The 20468-nt window shown below is 50.7% G+C and overlaps 2 protein-coding genes across 2 annotated transcripts; both read left to right on the top strand.

Annotated features, from left to right (window-relative positions):
* The first annotated feature begins 532 nt into the window (after positions 1-532).
* AMDHD2 (amidohydrolase domain containing 2) lies at positions 533-7686 on the top strand. Its single transcript, XM_040574438.1, has 12 exons — positions 533-693; positions 940-1044; positions 1529-1665; positions 2483-2622; positions 3014-3068; positions 3479-3691; positions 4755-4843; positions 5079-5223; positions 5489-5596; positions 6288-6356; positions 6922-7023; positions 7416-7686. Exons 2-12 carry the CDS (start codon positions 962-964, stop codon positions 7502-7504), a joined length of 1230 nt encoding a protein of 409 aa, XP_040430372.1. The 5' UTR covers positions 533-693; positions 940-961; the 3' UTR covers positions 7505-7686.
* A 1696-nt stretch (positions 7687-9382) lies between these two features.
* LOC121078341 (UPF0488 protein C8orf33 homolog) lies at positions 9383-16614 on the top strand. The gene is made up of 6 exons (XM_040574442.1): positions 9383-9526; positions 9908-9984; positions 12426-13153; positions 14650-14740; positions 14863-15009; positions 15145-16614. Exons 3-6 carry the CDS (start codon positions 12536-12538, stop codon positions 15339-15341), a joined length of 1053 nt encoding a protein of 350 aa, XP_040430376.1. The 5' UTR covers positions 9383-9526; positions 9908-9984; positions 12426-12535; the 3' UTR covers positions 15342-16614.
* Positions 16615-20468: the final 3854 nt, after the last annotated feature.

Below are 20468 nucleotides of genomic sequence, written 5' to 3'. Positions count from 1 at the left end.
AGGCTGCAGGCGGAGATGGACGTACCCCAGCACCGGGCAGGGGGCCCCGGGGCCGCGGTGTGTGCCCAGAGCACCTCGGGCTGTGGAGAAACGGCTGCGGCCTGGCTTCAGCGCCCCTCTGCCTTTGCCCAGTCTCTCACCGAGCTCAGTGCCGGGGCTATTTTTTCACTGTTTTGGGGCTCTTTTCCCACTCAGCTGCCTGAAGTGGATTTATTTCGGTTTTGCGGCCCCACGGGCAAGAGCGATGCGAGACCGACTTCATTTCTGGCCTTTAAAGCGTGCGGGGAGCGAGCCCGGATGAGGGTCCGGTCACCGCCCTCCCGCCCCGGGCCCGGACGGGGGAGCCCTCTCAGGAGCTGGGGGGCCGCGCCCCGCCCGTGGGGCGCCCCTCGCCCCCCTCCCGTTCCCTCCGCCCGCCCCCGCGGGAGGCGGCGACCTCCCCAAGATGGCGCCCGCGGCCGCGCCCTTCCCGTGATGGCGGCTCCCCGGGTGCCGGTCACGGGGCGGGGCGGGGCGGGGCGCTCCCGTTCGGCACCGGAGCGGGGTCACGTGACGGGCGGCTGGCGGCGCCCCCCGGTGTCCGCCGCCGTGGCCGGGCGCTCCGTGGCGGCCCCGCGCCCCCCTGGCGCCATGCGGGCCCGCAGGGCCGGGCCGGGCTGAGCACAGCCCAGCGGCGGCGCGGCTCCAGCTGAGGTAACGGCGGCACCGGGGCCTGGGGACGGGGCCGAGCACCGGGACGGAGCCCCGGGGCTGGGCTGGGCTGGGCTGGGCTGTCCGCCGGGGCGGGCCGGGAGGAGGCCGGGGCAGCCCCCCCGTGTCGCCCCGCCCCGCCCCGTCCCGCCCCGGCTGCCCGGTCCCCGTCCCCGTGGCCGCTGTCCCGGGAGCCCCCGCCCGGGATCCCCGCCGCTGTCCCTGCCCTCAGGGCTGCCCCCGTTGCAGGTCGGCTGCCCCCGGCCCGACGATGCCGTCCAACAAATCCGTGTCGGACGCGCCCATCGCCCAGTTCACCAACTGCCGCATCCTGCGGGACCGCCGGCTGCAGCGGTGAGTGGGCCCCGCCGCCGCGGGGGCACCTGCGGGGAGCCTGGGGGCTGAGCGGGACCTGGCGGCCCCCCGGGCCCGGCCCCGGGCTCCTCAGCGTCCTCGCAGCCCCGTTCCTCTGAAGGGAAGGAGCCGCGCGTCTCCTACAGCCCCCGTCGCGCTCCGCTCTCCTCTGGTCTCTCTTCCCACCCCCCCCTCGGTCAGTGCGTGGGCAGCTTGCTGAGCCACCATGATCCAGGAACATCACGTTCCTGTCAGATTTAACCGGAGACCAGGCAGAGGGCTGCCGCTCATGTCGCTGCTGGAAGAGCAGCCCCCGCAGCGGCCACTGAGAACCTCCAGGGGAAGGTGCTGCCAGGGTCTGCGCTCCCGCGGACCCCCGTGGTCCCCCCGCGTTGTGGTGCCGGGTCTGCTGTGGCTGGGTGGGCTGCGGGCGGTGCGGGGCTGCCCGGGAAGGAGCGGTGTGCGAGTGTGACCCTCCCTGCAGGGAGGACCTGTGGGTGCGGGAGGGGAAGATCCTCAACCCGGAGAAACTCTTCTTCGACGAGAAGGGCTCTGCTGACATCCAGCTGGACTGCAAGGGCAGCATCATCGCCCCAGGTTTCATCGATGTGCAGATCAATGGTAAGGCGAAGCCACGTGCGTGCGCAAGGAAGACGGTGGGCCCCAGGCTTGTCTGTCCCAGCTCTTCAAACCTGTAGTTTTGACTACTAGTTTCCCCTGCTCTTCAAAGCTGTACGTGCGCTGCCTGCAACCAAGTACCAGCTACTTGAGGGAGATGGGAGTCACTGAGATAATGATAAAGTACAGTTTTGCCCATGGTTGCTGCTGCCGTACAACTGATCCACTTTGGATATGCAGATTTTCAGCCCGGCTTTCCTCCCGACCTCCCTTTCATCAGTAGTCCCTGTGCTGGTAGTTTGCCTACCTTACGCTACCAAGGACGTGCGGAGGATGGAGCAGGACTTCTCAAGGGATCAAACCTTACCTGCAGTGGCTCTCTCCTGGGTGCTGAGAGCTTTGTTCTCTGCTAGAACATGTCAGAAGCTAGATCCTATCTTTAATGGGAAATACTCAGATTTTGCCATTCATCAAAATAAAAAGTTGGTGCTTCTTGCAACACACTGATTCTGTAGGGAAAAGCACTCCAGTAGGATGGTGTTGGCTGGATTTGCACTAGCAGAACCTTGGGAATGTAGGGCAGGACGAGTGCTGGTGGAGCTCTTTGCTTCCAGTTCATGCCATACAAACTGAGTGGCTTGCTCAGGTCACAAACAATTTGTTTTGGTCACACACACACACACAAAAAAAAAAGTGGTTTTGGGTGGGGAAGCTGGGTGTTCATGAGTCTGGGCCCCCACTAGAGGGGAGGATCCGGGCAGCGAGGCTGCCTTTCCACTGAGGGGGCTGCAGCTTCATCTTTGTTTTGTTCGTGGTGCAGGAGGCTTTGGGGTGGACTTCTCCATGGCTACAGATGACTTCAAATCAGGGATTGACCTGGTCAGTCAGAAAATACTCTCCCATGGAGTGACCTCCTTCTGTCCCACTTTGGTGACTTCTCCTCCATCTGTGTACCACCAGGTGAGTGACTTTCTCCCCCTCTCATCCTTAGGGTGATAAAGAGCTGAGGGCTGAGGCTGGTACCGAGAGCAGAGAGGGCTGGGGATGATGACATTGCAGAGCTTCTTCAGTGACTGAGACAGCTGCCGTGGTGGGAAAGCTGTGGGCATAAGGAATTGGACTCCAGCCCCAGATTTCTTTCCCTTAACCGTTAGACCAGTGAGGCAGCGACGTTTTCCAGGCCAGCAGGTAGCTAGCTGGCTTTCGCAGTGGGGCTTGCAGCTTGCTTTTAATTTGTGGGCTGTTTGGCCTTTTGTCCCTGATAGCCCAGCTCTGTGGGGACCCGGGGTTTGGGTTGCTTTGCCTGGCAGGGGTACCGTGTCTGAGGTGTCTGACAAACCCATTTCTGTAGGTTCTCCCTCAGATCAATGTAAGAAATGGTGGAGCCCATGGAGCAGGTATTCTGGGTAAGTGGTCTTGCCGCTCGCTGTCCTCCCTGGTGCTACTCTAGGAGAGTATCTTTTCCCCTGTTAAGAGGAAAGAAGCCGCTGTAGGAAGGCACAAATTGGGGCTGGACCTCTCTTGGTGGGAGGGATACACAGGTGGGCACAGGCCTGCTCTCTCCCTCAACCTGTCCCCAGCCTTTCTGTGCCCTCTGCCACCCACCCTTTTGGTTTCAGCAGAGTGGTGGCAATGGGGCTGTGGGGCTTGGCCGCTTCCAGTGCTGCGTCTTTTGTCGTACTGATCTCGTAGTTACCTGAACTGTGTTTTGCTGTTGGAGAATGGCAAGAGCTTGGCCCAAGCAGGGTGGACAGAGCGGGTTTCTTAGCCCTTGGTGGGGTGAGGAAGAGTCGTGACTCTGTTTCCGTTTGAGCAGGGGCCCACCTGGAAGGACCGTTCATCAGCAAGGAGAAGAAGGGGGCACACCCAGAGCACTGCATCCGCACCTTCGAGGCAGGTGCCTTCCAGGACCTGCTTGCCACCTACGGGTCCCTGGACTGTGTCCGGATAGTCACCCTGGCCCCGGAGATAAAGAGGAGCAGCGAGGTGATCCGGGAGCTCACCAAGCGGGGCATCTGTGTCTCGCTCGGTAAGGGCTGGGGAGGAGGCTCGGGGGAGGCTCGTTGTGTCTGTGCCGTGGGCAGCCTGGGGCAGTAGCATCTCTGGTGGTGTCTCCGTGTGACTGGGCCGGGTGGCATTTCTTTTTGTCACCCCTTCCCTGACCTGTATGGAAGAGACAGACGCATCACAAACAGGGACCTAGGTTGTTGCTGTAAATCTGTTGCCCTTTGTATGGCAAGGGCCAAATGTCATCGATTGAAGAGCACTTGCAGTTTTGCACAAGTGCACTGGTGCTGTAAAAACAGGAAATAAGAGCAGTCTTCCTTTTTTTTTTTTTTAAGCCTTCAGTTAATAAAGGTATAATTCAAGGCTGACTACGTAGAAAGGTTCAAACTCTGAAGTTCAGCTGCTTTAGGCCTTATTTGACAGGTGAAATTGTTTTCCAAAGGTTGCTGTTGAGTCTTGATAAATCGGTTTTTCAACTGGAAGTGCCGAAGGGCTCTCCCCCTACTGCATTTTTATAAGTTTTTGGGGGGTGAAATTGAACCTTAATTGAGAAGGGTATTTGTACAGAGCATCTCACAGGCATGTGATGAGAAGAATCACAGAAAGACAGAATTTGTTTGCAGAGAGACTTGTTCACATGAGATATGCTGCCTGTACTAGGGTATACACCTGTTCCTGAGTTGTGTGTTATTGATATATTCTTTCTTTCTTGGAAAGCGCCTGCTGTTTCCCTACTCCTTTGACACCTCTCCACATAAAGCCTTGAGATACCTGTAGACAGCCAGAAGGCACGGCCTAGGGCCTCTAGCCCAGCCAGCAGGCAGCTCTCTGCGATGCCTCTGGGAGCGAGGCAGTGTTGGTGACTGTTGTGAGCAGCGAACCTGTTCACGTGAAACACCCACTGCCAGAGGCTCCCGTGCTCATAGTCAGACACCTCTGCAAGGAGGCTGGCATCTCAGACCCAACCACAGGTTGGAGCATCAGAGCAGAGCCCTAGCGACGATGCATCTTTACTCCTGGAATTCCCTCTGGGGAAATAAACGGAGAGGTGGGCAGAAGAATCGTACAGCGGTCTCTGTTCCCAGGTCACTCGGTGGCAAATCTTTCCCAGGCTGAGGAGGCTGTGCAGCATGGTGCTACCTTCATCACGCACCTCTTCAATGCCATGTTGCCGGTGAGTAGTCAAGGGCGTTTGCCCTGTGCTGGCATTGCTTTTGGTGCTTTCTCTCTTGCTGCCCATGAATGCTTATTCTCATCAGCGTGTTTCATACCAGGCCTTGCAATGGGGTTTCACTGAACGCTGCCAGGCAGGGTTTGATAGAGAGAGCAGCTGCATCCCCTGGCAGGAGGGGTCTCAGCCTACAAGGCCTGTTGACGTTCAACGGTTTTTCCTCTCTCTCCTTGGGCAGTTCCACCATCGTGACCCTGGGATCGTGGGTCTGCTGACGAGTGACAAGATTCCTGCTGGGCGGAGGGTCTTCTATGGCATGATCTCTGATGGCATCCACACCAACCCTGCTGCCCTGCGAATCGCCCACCGAGCCCACCCCACAGGTAAAGCCATACCAGGCCCACGCAGAGTCACCAGCCTGGTGTCACCAACATCCCAACATCCGCAGTGCTGTCTCCCACGAGTGCTGCTCTTGCTGCCTGAAAGAAGCCATTGCCACGTGACGTGATCCACTAGCCCACTTGCCTCAGCTGCAGGTGGCTAGAGGCATCTTGGTCCCTCTCCGGGAGGGTCCGCGTGGCGCAGTGCTCGGGGCTGCAGTAGGACTGGCCACAAAGCTACCGCAGCGTGTTTGCTTGCCTTCCTCAGGCCTGGTGCTGGTGACGGATGCTATCGCTGGCATGGGGCTGGCACCAGGTCGGCACACCCTGGGCCAGCAGGTGGTGGAGATCGATGGGCTGAACACCTACATTGCGGGTAAGTGCCTTTTGCAAAAGAGCTTGGCGCAGCACTGCCGCTCGTGCCCATTCCTGGAGAACTCAGCACACCTCCCAGTGCTTGTGAGTGTAAGGCAGCACTTCTGCCGCCTTCTTGGGTTTTGTTGCCTGATCAGTTAGTGGCTCTGCCATGACTTCGCCTTGGGGAGAATGAGGCACCTTGTGAAGATGGGAAATGCCCCGTCTTACTGGAGTGAGGAGGAATCTGACGATTTTTAGCTGTCTGCAGAACCTTTCAATTCATTCTTGTCCAGTGGTATGGATGCTAGAAATTGTAGCGGGGTCAGAAAGGACAGAAAAATCTCGTGGATATTTATTGTCTTTTGTATTTTCTGTAACACCACCACTTCTTGCTAAGTAAGTTCCCTAATCTGCTAGCAGTTAGAGACTGGGAAGATATTCTAAGGAAGGGTTGTTCCTTTGTCAGTTCCCTTCCTCTGTCTTTGGTAGCAGGTGCCTGTGTTGTGAGCTAGGGTTTCATCTAGTCCAGCTGGCCTGACGTGGAGCTGCAGGGTGACATCCTAGTAACTCCCTCCGCACTGTCAGCACACACACTCTCACCTCGTTCTGTCACTCAGCAGCAATGGCTGAGAGACCTTCAACTTGCTCCTTGTGACCAAGGATTTCTACCCTTTGGGGTCCTGCTCAGTGCTGTCCTGTTCCTTTCCCAGGCACGAAGACCCTGAGCGGTAGTGTAGCGACCATGGACGCGTGTGTGCGACACTTCCTAGAAGCCACAGGTAAGTGAGCCTTGCCCACAAGCTGTTACTTCTTGTGTCGGCTTGGGAAGAGGTCTTGCTCTTGGCAACTGTGTGCTCAGCCAGGGAACGTCCCCTCTTGCCCGAGACGTGAGGAGAAGGGTTGGCATCAGTGGCACTCTCCTCAGAGATGAGTACTTTTATGAGGGGAGGTTTCATTTTAACCTGTGGCACTAAGGTGAACTGTCCTGCTCTTTCCTAACAAAGGGACTAAAAGTGAATGATCTCCTCCCCATACCCTAGGTAGTTCCCCTCTTCCTGCTGTCTCACCTAGGGATCTTTTCCCCTCCCTAGCCCCATGCTTACGTGACAAGGGCATTCCAGCTCCTCCTGTTTAGGGGAGAGGGAGTAAGACCAGATATTAGTGCCCTATTGTGATAGGAGGGGACAAAGATCATGGTGCTGGCAAATACACTGGGGCTTGTGCATGGGTTTGGTTATCCAGATGGGTCCCTGACATGCTACCAGTTGCCGTAGCCACAAGTTTGGGGCTGCTCTCGTGGTGGGGCTGTTTGCTGCCCTAATGCCTCCCCCTTCTTACCCCAAGGGTGCTCAGTAGAGACTGCATTGGAGGCGGCATCTCTGCATCCTGCCCAGCTCCTGGGGATTGAGCACAAAAAGGGGACCCTGGATTACGACTCTGATGCAGGTATTGGTATGGGGACAGTGGTATGAGGGCTCATGTGTGCTGGAGCAAAGCAGGGGCTGCTGCGAATGCGGGCTTTATCTACCACTTCAGTGGGGGATCTGGGGAGACCCACTCTGCCCAGGATTTGCTGTGGAGTTTTGCTCTAGTATTTTTTTCTCTTGGTGGGGGTGGTGCTTCACAAGCCCTTTGGAGAGGCCCCCACATCTCAGATGAACAGGGAGCAGAGCAAGGACGGTGCTCCACTGCTGTCCTGCCACCGTGTTTGGGGTGGGAAGAACGTTCCACACACAGACAGCCCTAGAGCCCAGCTCTTTCCAGCTAGCTTCGGCTGCCCCAGTTGCCCTCCCTCTGTTTCTCTGACAGCTGCTTCCTTTCTCTCCTATCTGGTGCAGATTTCCTGATGCTGAATGACAGCCTGTATGTGCAAGCCACGTACATCGCGGGCGAGGAAGTCTGGAGACAGGATGTGTTAGGCATGTGATGCTGGGCTGTCCTGGTGCCCTCCCGAGGCTCCCTGGCACTGTGATTAGCAGCTTTGGTAACCACCCCCCCACTTCTCTTCTTTTTTTTTTTTTTTTTCCTTCCTTCCTTCCTGCAACTCCCCTAAAGGAGCCTCATACCAAAGAGCTGTGTTTTCCAGCACAACCACTGCTTCCAGTTACAGCCATGCCTGCAACAAATTTGTTGGTGCTCAGCTGGTGGAGTGGGGAGAGCAGGCAGGTCTGTGTCAGGAGGGATTGTTGGTCCCTGGAGTGACCTGAAGGACTGCACAGCTGTCCTGTGTGGAGTCCCCAGACAGAGGTGCTCCTATCGCCATCTTACAGTGGTGTGAAGCTGTCCCAGCCTTTGCACTGTTTTATACAGCACACACTAACCTGCCTGTACCCAAGGCAGGCTCAAGCCATGTCCATGCCTCTCCACGCTGTTTGCCTTGCTCCTGGGCAGCTGTAGCTGGCTGGCCATCAGTGCCAACCAGCTGAGCTCACAGCTCTTCATGTCAGAAGGTTGCTGTTGCCTCAGCAGAAGCTGAGGACCACATTCTGATTCACTGGCACTGATCCTGTGTTGTGCATCTTCTGGAGCAAGGCTGCCGCAGCTCACTGACTCGGTGCTGTTGTAGGGCTGTCCATCAGTGTGGGCTGAATCCTCAGGGCAGAGATCAAACCCAGGAAAACGAGGCATTGCTGGTCCTTTGTGCCTTTTCCCTGCATGGGCATTGAGTCCACAGCATGTGGTTTCGGCTGGAGCCATGGACAGCATCCTGCCACAGAAAACAATGTTCCTTCCAACCCTTTGTGCTGGCTAGATGGGTCCTGCAGGATCTGCACCCAGCCATGCCTAACAGAGCCCTTGCATCATCTGATGGGTTGGTGCGTTCCTCAGGCCGCAGAGAGGACACTTTTGCTTTAGGTGATGCATCCAGGCTATTAGTGAGGGGCTCACATGCCCTCAGTCCAGCCTGGGGTCTGCGGGAGATAATCCTATGGCTCATAAGGGAAGAAAATTGCAGAGCATTTTTGGCATTTCAAGGCAGTTGCTGATAGCTCATTATTCCTGTGCTCATTATTATCTTCTTCAGTACTTGACTGTCAGTTCTTTTCCTGACACTTGGACGCTTCTGTGCCAAGACTGATGCTGTTTTCAAACCTTGTGACGAGTCTTAGCCCCTGACGAGCCTCCAACCACCAAACAGATGTTTTTTGTAGTGAGGGGTGCTTAGACAGGGGCGAAGCCTTAGCAAGCACGGAGGTTGTGAGGCAAGACGGAAGTCTGCTGAGGGTTGACAGAAGCGTGCAGATTTTTCCAGTACCTTTTTATAACCGTTATAAGTGGGAAGTGCTTTCGGGGCACTTTTGAGCCTTGCTGGGATGACTGGCAGCCTTGGGGAATTTCTAACATCAGCTGCTGGTGTCAGCAGCAAGGAAAACCTCCAGGACTGAAGCACGGAGCTGTCGAACACCCGCGCCGTGGGCGCGATGTGCGTCGTGCATCTCAGCGGGGGAGCTTCCGTCTGCTGTGGGAAGAATCCTCGGGGGGGGGGGAGAGAACCGAATGTGAAACAAGGTGTATAATTCTTTTTTTTTTTTTTTTTTAACAAAATTAAATAAAAGGAAACCTAAAGCAGACGCGGAACCGGACGCTGCCTGTACGCGCCGCCTCTGGGCGCCTGGGGCTGGGGGGCGAGGCGGAACGGAGGCGCCGGGGCCTGGCGGCGGGCGGGCCGCGGGGCGGGGACGGCGAGGCCGGGCCGGGACGAGGTGAGGCCCGCGTGGGCCCCGAGCGGCGGCCGCTGCCCCCCGGCCGGGCCCGGGCCGCTGCGAGGGGGTCGGGGGCCGCGGCGGGGCTGGGCCTAACCCGGGGCGGGCCGGCGGAGCCGGAGCCGGGTTCGGGTCGCGTGGGGAGCCCCGCACGGCTTCTGCGGGGTGCTGGGAAGGGCTCGCCTGGCGCTTGGGGCCGCCCGGGAGTTTCCTTCGTTTTCCTCGGTCGCCTCGTTATTCTTGTGGTACGGGGAAGAGAGCGAAAGGGTGACAAAAAGCGAGGGAAAGGAAGAGAGAAAGGGGAAGGGAGGGGGAGAGAGAGAGAAAGAAAACCAGCTGCAAGGCCTGGCTGGATGCTTTGCTGCTCGGCAGGGTTTGTTGGCTCAGGTTTTTGTATTTGCTGCCTTCCGAACGGGGCACATTGCAGCACCCTGCGCTGTGTTGGTTTATGGCATCAATTGAGCCGTTACACAACACGCCTGGAGCGTCAAGCCAGAAAACGTGTGTTGCTTTTTTACCTGCTAGTCCGACCTCTCACACAGACTTCAGGAAATAGTTTTAGCATCCATTTTGCAGGTGAGAGATTTGTGCTGATTTGAAACACTGCGCCTTCCCCCTGTCCCCAGGGGCAGCTTGCAGGATGAGCTGGAGCGGTGCGTTTTGCAGACACATCTGCTGTGCCTCAGCCCAACCCCAACAGGAGGTAGGTGCGTCTCCCACCATCCACAGCTAAATTCCAGCCTTGGTTCTGAATTAGCAGAGACAGATATTTTTTGTACTCCGTCTCTCCAGTCTGTTGCCTGTGCTCGTGTTACATGGGATTTGTTCTAAATACAAACCAAGAAACAGCAATGAACTTTAAGAACTATCTGATGTAAACAGCTTTTTATTTTATTCCTGTGACTTCGATTCTCCCTGTTTTCTGTATTGTTTCTTGCATAATAGTTTTAGACTAAATATTAGGAGGAAATTCTTCACTGATAGGGAAGTGAGGCACTGGAAGAGGTTGCCAAGAGCAGCTGTGGATGCCCCATCCCTGGAGGTGTTTGAGGCCAGGCTGGATGGGGCCGTGGCCAACCTGATCTAGTGGGTGGCATCCCTGCCCAGGGCAGGGGGTTGGAGTTAAGTGATCTTTAAGACCCCTTCCAACCCCAGCCATGCAATGATTCTATGATTTACTGTGTAATTGATTGCCAGTCGGTTCTTCTCCAGTTCTACTTCTGTTTTTCAGTCTTAAAGAAATGCTGTATTAGTATGTCTGGCCCTTAAACACCAGGTTTATTTTTGTGAAGCTTGGCCCTTATTGTTGTTGTTTGAAGGAGAAATTACTTTAAAGATAACATCATATAAAATGCTTTTCAGGAGAGCACAGTTTTATCCAGTCAGTCCAACTTGTTAATATATGAAGTTACGGATCTTGCTTCTACCAATGGCTAGGGGAGAGGTGTGGTTACCCTTTGCAAGACGCCTTGCTGAGTGTTTGCTGGTGGATCCGAGGTAATTAAATGTGCCCACTCACCATGCTTGAGCAGCAGACTGCTTTGTTACACCAGTATCTAGTGCTTGGTACCTCGTGTCAAGGAGCAGCAGGGAAGGTTTCTAGGAGCCAAGCACAGTGACAGGGCAGGCAGAGGCAGGGACTTGGCCAGAAGGGGGCCCATTCGCACAGCACCTGACAGACGAGAGCAAAGCAGGACTGCTGAAGGTAACCGCGCTTTGCCTAGAGTCCGGATTGCCAGAGAAGTCTGTGGTGATGGGGTAGATCCAAACTTTAGCCAGGAATTTAGGTGTGGATCAGGGTCAAGGTCTGGATCAATGAGGTGTGTGGCTGCAGCAGTGCTGCAACGTAGCTCAGGCAGGCCAAGCATGAGATCTTCAGCTTAAAATAGCTCACAAGTGAGTGAGGAGAGAGCTTCCCTTGAAGCTTTTTTTGTTTTTTCCTTTGTAACAGCTCTTATTGGTAAACAGTCCTTGAATGCAGCCAGCAAAAGTGTTTGATGTAGGAGGCATGTGTGCTCAGGGCCCTGACACGTTGGTGCTGTGAATGTATGTCTTACTTTTTTGGGTGGGCCCAGCCCTGTTGGGGTATTTCTGCCTTGTACGCGCAGTGTTCTTAGTCCCTTCCTACCATGGCACTCTCAGCATTAGATCTGCAATCTGCCTGTAAGGTATCCCTCGTTTTGAGAGTCCTGGGGAAGCACTGCAGCAAAGAGGATGTTTTTGTGTGTGCCCATTCCAAAGTACTGGTCTTGTACATCAAACTTTTTGTGGCTTGAAATGTGTTAGACAAGCACTGGAAGACAATGCACATACAAAGTTCCCAAACTGAGGTCTTTGAGGCCCACTGGCAGGGAAGAGCTATGCTTTTTAGAGAATTGGATCTAACACAAAGAACTAATATTACTGTTGTGATATGGGTGGGTTGTATGAGAGTCAAGAAAGATTCCTTTCTTGGGTGTACTCACTATTCAATCAGATCTTTCCCAGTTTTCCAGAGAATCCATGTTCTTGGATTTCTCCGTTGCTTTGGGGGAATGGATGTTAAGCATTTGGTAACCTCGATGCTGTTAGTAGTGCTGCACTTTAAGATTCCTCAAATGTATAATAAGTAGTTAAGTTCCTTTTTTTCTTCCTTTAAGGACATTTCATGGTACTGTTTTAGCTTCTAGAAGCACTTGGAGCTTCCTTTCACTTGAATGCCTGTCACGAGTTAGTTAGAGGTGATACGAACACAGAACGTGTTCAGAGGAGACCCAGCCAGCAGTGTCTCACAGGATGTTTTTTAAGGCGCACTATAACCTTTTTGTTGTTTCTCTCGATCTTTTTCTTGCGTGCAGCAGAAGAGACGCAGCACATGCCCAAGGTCCTGCGCTTCCGTGGGACTCCTTTTGTGAAGGAGCGAGAAGTGATGGACTGCGTGTTTGGGGTTTAGCGTCTCAAGATAGCTGAGGGCTGGAAAAGCATGGAGAAAGCAGGTGAGCTCGAACAGTCCCTTCAGGGGAGGGTGAAATTTGGTTCTTTTCTGCAGCTTGTGGTTGGATCGCCTCTCTGTGGCAGTACTTGTACAGAGGGAGTTGCAGTAGCAGTGGCATCCCCGTACTAGTAAACAGGTATATTGATAGTAACATTCTTTTTCTTCTCTAGACACAAAAACTGGTGATGTGGAAGTACAACAAGGCAGTGGACAGGCTTCGGATGGTGTGGCATACGGGAAACAGTCTGACCAAATCTCTGAGGCAAAACCAAAGTGGTCCATGTCATCTGACAACAACTTCCGATTTGATTTTACACTTCCTGAGACAGATCCAGAAGCAACTGGTGCACCTTTGGAAGCAGTCCCTGGTGTTGGTGGTGCTGAGCAGATACAAACCAATGTGAGAGCCACTGAGCGGGAGAACTGGAGTGGGGCTCTGCGTTTTGTTGCCTCTGGGCATGAACCCAAATTTGCCTTCAACTTTGCCATCCCAGATGAAGACTGTCCTCCGGTCCCATTAGTTCCAGCAAGCCAACATGCAGAGGGTACGGCAGATCATGAAGTGCTGGGTAGTGCATTGCCTACTGAATCAGCGGAGGTGCTGCAGGTTACAGCCTTGCAGAAGCCTGAGTTGGCTCAAACTGCAGGTAGTCCACCCAAAGAGGACAAAAGCCACCCCACATTGAAGATCCCCAAACCAGAGAGTGCTCCTGGAGATAAAACAGTGATGGAGAAATCAACATCAGATGGAGCTACACAGAAGAAGAAAAAGAAGAAGAAACAAAAACCTTCTGTCAGTAAAAAGGAGACAGAAGAAACTGAGGTCATCAGGAAGACGAAGACAGAAGCTAATGGATGCCAGAATAAAGATGCATCCCACCAGGATGAGACTTTGCAGGTATTTAAACATGGATAAGATCCCATCATTTATAAAGCCTTCAGTAAAAGAGAAACTTAGTGTCTGTGCGTAGTTTAACAATCAGTATATTGACACGACATGAAATATGAAAGACAAGAATTACTGCTTGCTTGGAGCAGCTGATTTCCCATGCTAGTCAGTTAAGAACCCAGTCAGTGCCAAGGAATGCAGTGTTCCTTTGTTTCAGACCTGTGCTGAAACATTTGGTGTTTAGACTTGTGCTAGCTAATCCTGGGAACCTGAGTGCCACATTTTCTTTAAAACAAAACATTAAAATCTTGCAGGTAATTGTCCTCAGTTAGTGCCAAGCTGGTGTCTGTGGGTGTTAAAGCAGGCACTGTACCCCCAACTTCCACATTGCCAGCTGTCACGAATTACATAACGCAAACAGGAAAGTTGCTAGCTGGTGTAGGCAAGGCTGTGGCAGGTCCCAGTATGGACCTTCATGGAACTTCAGGAAGGTTCCCACTGTGAGGCATGGCCCAGAAATCAACTGAAGTTGCAAGTTATGTGTAAACACACCATTAAGATCTTATGATCTAAACACATCCTGAGATTTCCTAATGTTCTGCTAAGGTCCAGGTCTCCATTTGATTTTTCTTTTCAGCCTCAGTGTAGTTAAGAGACGATTAACAAACGATGCCAGGTGGGCTATACTGACATACAAAATTACAAAAGAGTTGCTTTTGTTAATATTCTAGACTGAAGCTTTCCATCCAAAGTATTGCTTACCAACAACCTTACCAGTAAACAATGCTGAGTATCAGAAAGGTAGAAAGATTTGAAGATGATGTAAAGCCCTTCCCGTCCGCTGGAAGGAGATTGTTGTAAGGAAAAGAAGGAGATAGCATGAGGGCTTTTGCATTTATGTGTACAGAACAGTTAACAATTGCTTCAGACCTTGGGTGCAGCCCTGTTTCTCTTCCTTTCGCTGTTCAGTTAGCTAGCAGGCTTTATGTGATAGGACTTGGCTCCTTCCATCTTCATGGTCTTCAGCTCCCTAGTCTTCATGCAGTTCTGGTTGAGCAAGCCCAAAGGAGCTGAGGCAGCAAGACTCAGCTTCTTATTTTGTCCATTACTTACCCTTTGATTTCAGGCAGGTTCTTGGGTAGTTTTTATTGTTGTTTTGTTTTGTTCATGCTTATTCCTCCCATCCATAAGTTGAATTGACAGCTTCTTTCGTGTGAAAGGGCCTGGCCAGCTTTGCGGAAAACTGTCATCTGAATGGCAGCCAGGTATTAAATCCATCAAACAAAGGCAAGGAGTTGCAACAAAACATTTGTCCAGTGCTTTAAGTTTACCCACTGAAAATGTAGGGAATAGGGAAAATGTATTGAAGCCTATAAAGTAATCACCAGAACCAGAAATTCCGGGTAGTCCTGCCTTTATGCAGATTTTTTTGTGTGTGTGTAGCAACTGCTGCTGATTTTTGCATGGTTTGTTTCCTCATGCACATTCTGTTCCATGTTGTATAGCAGTCAGACGACCAGCTGTGGAAGGAGGTGGACTGGTGTGTGGAGCAACTGGAGCTTGGCCTGAAGACACAGAAATCCACTCCAAAGCAAGGTGAGCATTCAAGTGAACGAGAGATCCCCTGTGGGAGGGGTTGGCAGGCAGGAACAGTGCTGCAGGGGAGACCCTGTGAAGTGTCTTAAACTGTGGGTTGTTTCTCCTTTGCACTGCTTCAGCCGAGGAGGCTCTCCGTGCAATCAAGACACTGCGCAATGACAAGGCTCCACTGGTGAAGAAGCGTCAAGTCATGAGAACCCTTTTTGGAGACTACAGGAAGAAGATGGAGGAGGAGCGGTGCAAACAGCTGAAGCTCATGCAAGCAGGTAGGAACAGTTGGCATGCGGGGGAAATGAAGAGGAAAGGACTTCACTCCTGCCCTCCACGTAGCTCTGAAGAGTGGGAGCTCACTGTATTAGATGACTAAACATAACTTCCCGCTATTTTCTCCCCTCTTTAAGCTGCAAAATCTGCCAGGATCATGGAAGTGAATGAAAGCATCCGCAACAAGAACTGCCAGGTCATCAGGAAGCGCTCTGGAGTGTGTAGGAAAAGCCAAGATTCAGCAGGATCCCCTTCAGAGTCACCCGGGACACTTAATACTGGCTCATTCAGATTCACAACTTCCCAAGAAGAGTTTCGCTTTAATTTCTTCTAAGAAAGTATCTTAGATTAAAACTGTGGGTAGAAAACTGTGCCAGATCTCCCATAAACTTGAAAAGGATGCTGTGCAGTAGAAAATGTTTTGCAAGAATCTCTGTATTTCCTGAGGAAAAGATTCTCTTTCAGAGTGCCTTTAGACAAAACGGATCCGCCAACTATATGCATGGACCCCAAGCCTCAATTCTACACTGCAGTCCTCTATTCTCACAGTGTAGAAAGGCACCTTTACAAAGGTGCCTCTGGAAGGAATTGGTTTCCTTCCTGCAGAATTGACATTAACCTAAGAACGTCTTTTATACTGGGAGATTTTCCCATTCTCCTGTTGCTTTTGATTAAAGCAGACCTTTTATAGCAGATGAGGAAGCAATTTGTACAAAAGGGAGTGCTCTGTAATGAAGATCCAGCTTCTGTGAGGAAAAAGGAGAAAAGGCAGTGTAAGCGCACTGGATATCTGAGTGCTTCCACGTAACACCTGTGTGAATGCAGCTCCTGGTACTGAGGAAACACAGGGCAGTATGTATAGATAATCGCTGCCATCTACAGAGCACAAAAGTTCAGGATCTTGGAGGAACATGAGTGAGAATCATCCTTGCTCATTCATCTGTTTAATTGACAGGTGTTGACTTAAAAGAGAACTGTAAATGCTGATTTAATCCAGCTTAGGGATGTTAGGGCAGTTGTTGCCAGACAGGGAAAGATTTTTGTTTCTGAAATCATACTCTTGTCACTTAGGAAGGATGAACAATCGGTTCTTTAAAAACAAACAAACAAACAAAAACCCACCAACTTTACTTTGTAAGTAGCCCAGTTACAAACAGCCGTGACTCAGAGGATAAATCAGCTGTATGCTAAACCTTGGGTGGCAGTGAAATGAACTGTGAGAGCCCAGAGGTTCTCTTGCATTTGATTTGTATTAAATTTTTGCTTTATGGACAGTTGAATGTATGTCTCCAGTGTCTTGAGACTGCTTCAGCTAATGAACCGGTCTCCTGTGTTCATGCAGAAAATCTTCACCACTCAGCCTAAAAAAGCTGAAGGAACAGAAGTTCTTAAAAAGGAAACATGGTATCAGGTGTCCCTAGCGTGCAGTGCTTTCCTTCCTTTTTATAGTCCAGTCAGTCATCCTGCATGAGAAGCAAGACATAGAAGTGTAGGCAGATTCCAAGGTGTGCTGAGAGCAACTGAAAGATGGTGGAAAACATTTGCTGAGAAACACCTCAAAAAACTGATGCTGGCTAAAAAAAATAAAATCATTAAACTCTGATGCAGCCACTTGCATCTGTGATACTTTTTTCTTTTAAATATGTTACATATTGACTGCCTAGGCATAACAAGAAACTGAACATGAGTAACTTTTCCAATGAGTAGAAATATGGAGAGAAGACTTAAATAAAAGTGGAAACCAATAGATTAGCTGATTGTTTTACCTGCTACAAAGCACTGCTCTTATTTTGACTCTGTGGAACATCACTATACAGTATTTTCTGGATTTCCAGGATTAAATATACAAAAGCTGAATAGTTTTCAAACTTTTAGTGTTCTCATTGCATTTTCTAAAATTAAGCAGCATCCTGTGTACGACCTTGGAACTACAACTGTTTCCTTACATAGCTGGCTGTGCAGAATATGTCTGGGAAATAGTTATTTTTCTCCTTTTTCCATGTAAGGCTAGAGCTGATAAAATATTATAAATTCCTGTGCTGTGTAAGGCTGCAGGAGTATTCTGGGAAGCATTCTTACACAATAGCCTTGTTCTACTTTTCTTTAGGCATTTGCTGTTAGAATAGAAATACTAGTGAGATAGACGTTTGGTGTAAATTAACCCAGACAGTTTATCTCCAAAGAGAGCAGAAAAAAAATGCATTCTAGTATGTGTGAGGCTGCTGTGGTTCTTCAGAGGTCTTCACATAATGCTGACTTGCAAAGCCAACCCATATTCGTTTTGCAGTGCTCCTTTGTTGGAGGACTCAGAAGGCAAATGTTGATGAAAGCCCTTCATAGCCCTGAGTGCCATGCTTGGCCTGTGCACTTGAGTGTAAGACCAGAAGTCAGCTGGGTCAGTTCCGCAGGTAGGCTGTGTAAGCTTTGTAATGTTTGACGCATCCCTGTTGCATTATCATTTGATTAATTTGAAAGGAAACAAACAACATTATTAGAAGTTAAGAGATGCTGTTGCTGCTCTCTCTATTCATTCCCCTTCAGAGAAGTCATAACACAGTCTTAATGACATTTAAAAATAAAATGTCTCCTCTTTTTAGCATTGCTTTCTGAAGGATTTCAGTGACATTTATGGTTTTCGTGACGTCTTACTACAGTGGTGTCAGGTCTGTAATGCATGTGGCTAGAGACATGGTCCATGCCCTAAGGCATTAACAGTGTACAGCGATGGGGGAGAAAGGAGAAGTCCTTATCTGCTTGGAATTTTCTGTTCCAGTTTTCCCAGTTTAAGAAAATGTAGCTCAGTTTTGGTAGAAAATGTGGCTTAGTTCTCTGATTGCCTGTCTTTCTGCATCCCTCTGCAGCTTTATGCCGTGCACTTGAGATCAGTGTGAAAGGGGTGGCTGCAGTTGTGGCGCCTACCGTAGCTCTTTGGAGACTGCCCACCTAACCGTGGTGTGACGGTCCTGCAGTGCAGCAGTTCCAGGCACAGGCTTGTGGCCAGCAAACCGCTTACAAGATCCCCCAGCATGGTCCTCAGGAAAAATTTTAAAGATGAGGCAAAATGGGAGCGTAAAGTACAGCAGTGCGATCAGTGAGATCATGGGGTGACAAGATGCTGTCATTTTTCTCAGACCATTCGTTCTCCTTACCAAAGCAAAGGAAAGGTCTCACTTTTGGGAAAAAATTGTAGTGGTGTTTCTGCAGCAGGTTGAGACCAAGAATGTTGACACACCAAGGCAGCAGAAATCTGGGCGTGATCTCTGCTCCTTTTAGGCTTGGCATCCCCATCTGTAAAAAGATCCCTCAGCAAAGGTTAGGAAATGCAATCCCGTTCCATACAGACCCTGCCTCTGGTGGGCCGAGTCACTGGGAGCAGCCTACAAAGGCTGTCCAAGAGATCCCCACAAAGTTCAGCTGAAATCATCCCAGTCCTGAGACTCCCTCTCCCAACGCCAGCGAAGACAGAAGGAAGCCAACAAAACTAGTCCCACCGAATCTGTAACTTGAGTGACTGATAGTTCCTTCCGACAAGTTTTTTGAAGAGTGCTGGGGGTAGACTGTGGAACCAGCATCTAATGACCCCCAAAGGATAAAATATTCTATTATCTTACTGAGGGGAGGAAAAAAAAACTACAATCCTACCTTATTTTTTCTTTGAATTAGAAGGAAGAAAACCTTACCATTTCAAGCAAGACAAGAATTCAAACACTATAAAAGAAGGAAAGATTTCTGAAGAGTGATAACCATCTGACCTGCAGTTTCTTAACAAAAACAAGGAGAAGTACTGCTATAAGATCATACGGAGCAGTGACAGATCTTTCTGCTGAAGCTATTTTACTCCAAGCACAAAGTTGCTTTACTTGCTTTGCTTAAAAGTTTTTTGCTGTTCACTGTGCTGCTTTCATATTTAGAACTGAAGGAAAGTTTGTGAGCCACGCTGCTTTAGAAAACTTCGACATTAAATTACCACAGTGCTTTGATTACCGGCAGCAGTTCTTTTCTGTGGTTACTGAAAACTTTAAAGGAGTGACCATCTGCTGTGTTCGGCATATCTGTCTTTCTCCCTTTGAGTACATCCACAGGCACTAGCCCCTGCGTATCCCACCACCAAGATGGAAGAAGTCTGGGTTGTGTACCTGTGCCTGATCTTGCTTATCATCGTGCTTCTTCTAATGAGGCAGAATCCGCATTTGGAGGAGGCCAAGAAGGAGAGGGAAAGCAAAAGCCCTCCACCATCCTCTTCCTTTTTTCCCAGTAATGTTGGCAAACAACTGGAGCACACCCAGGAAGAGCTGGAGCACTATCTGGAGAGGCTAACCCACGTCTTGTTTGACTCAGAAACCAGGAAAAGGGATGGCCACCATGACCAGAAATCCCACCACCATCAGCACAGAAGCGCTGATGCTAAGTCTGAAACTAAGGAGCACTCAGGAAAGGAGGCAGCGTACTCGCAGTATCTGGCGAGCCATACAAGGGTTCAGGTATGAGGCCTGTAAAAACCTCCAGACTCAGAGCTCCTGGCTGAGGTAGCAAAGTCTGTTGAAATGCATAGCGCATGAATTTGGATGGGGAAGAGGTGGGGGGGGAGGCCTCGCTGGTTTGAAGTACAATAATTCATATTTTTGCACTGTGTATTTCAACACGAAGCAGCCATTGGGATATAGCTGTATGTGGCGCAGCTTGTAAGTACGTTGCATGTATAAGATGTTAATGGTTGCATTAGCATTTATGCACGTGTGTGTATCTATATGTAGATTGCGTTCCCTTCTGTATTAATAGAAACAGGTATCGTTCCTTATTTTAAGAAATTATTAGGCAGATTTCCAGCTGTTTATCTTCCCCTTTTCCCACATACAGTAGTGTTTTGTCAGTTTGCTCAGCTAAGGATCTGGCCCAGCAGGGTACTGGAGCTCTGTAGACACCTGTCCTAGCCCATGGTGAACACATGCTATTGAGCCACTGGAAATACTTGGGTAATTTTTCCGCTTTGCGTGAAGATCATGCATATTGTACTCTGAAAACATGAACATTGCTATTGGCAACCTGCAAATTTCTGTTCCTTGGCCAAGACACTTGTTTTAGGGAATGGAACGAGATGCATGCCTTTATATTTTTATCTTTATCCTCATTGCAATACATCAGATTGTGCCCTTGAGATGACAGAGTTTCATGGCAGCTATGCAAGGCTGTGTTACTTTATGCTAGCAGCTGTTTGTATTCTTCACCCTTGAGACACATATCTTGCAGTGCCCATACCCCACTCTGCCAGTGAGCACGTTCTGGGTCTAGGTGGGAACTGCAGGATGAAGACTTCACCTTAGAGGCGAGAGTCAGACCTTGGTGTGGATAACTGCACCCTGCCAAAGGGTGCCTTTTCTTAGTATCAAAGGTGTTGCTGTAAACAGCCTTTTTGGTGAGCCAGGCAGCTCCCTGAGAGAGTCCATTACGACTTCGTAGTCTT

This window comes from Cygnus olor, chromosome 15 (assembly GCF_009769625.2).
Source record: "Cygnus olor isolate bCygOlo1 chromosome 15, bCygOlo1.pri.v2, whole genome shotgun sequence".
NCBI classification, from domain to species: Eukaryota; Metazoa; Chordata; class Aves; order Anseriformes; family Anatidae; genus Cygnus; species Cygnus olor.
This window is presented reverse-complemented; position numbering and strand designations above follow the sequence as displayed.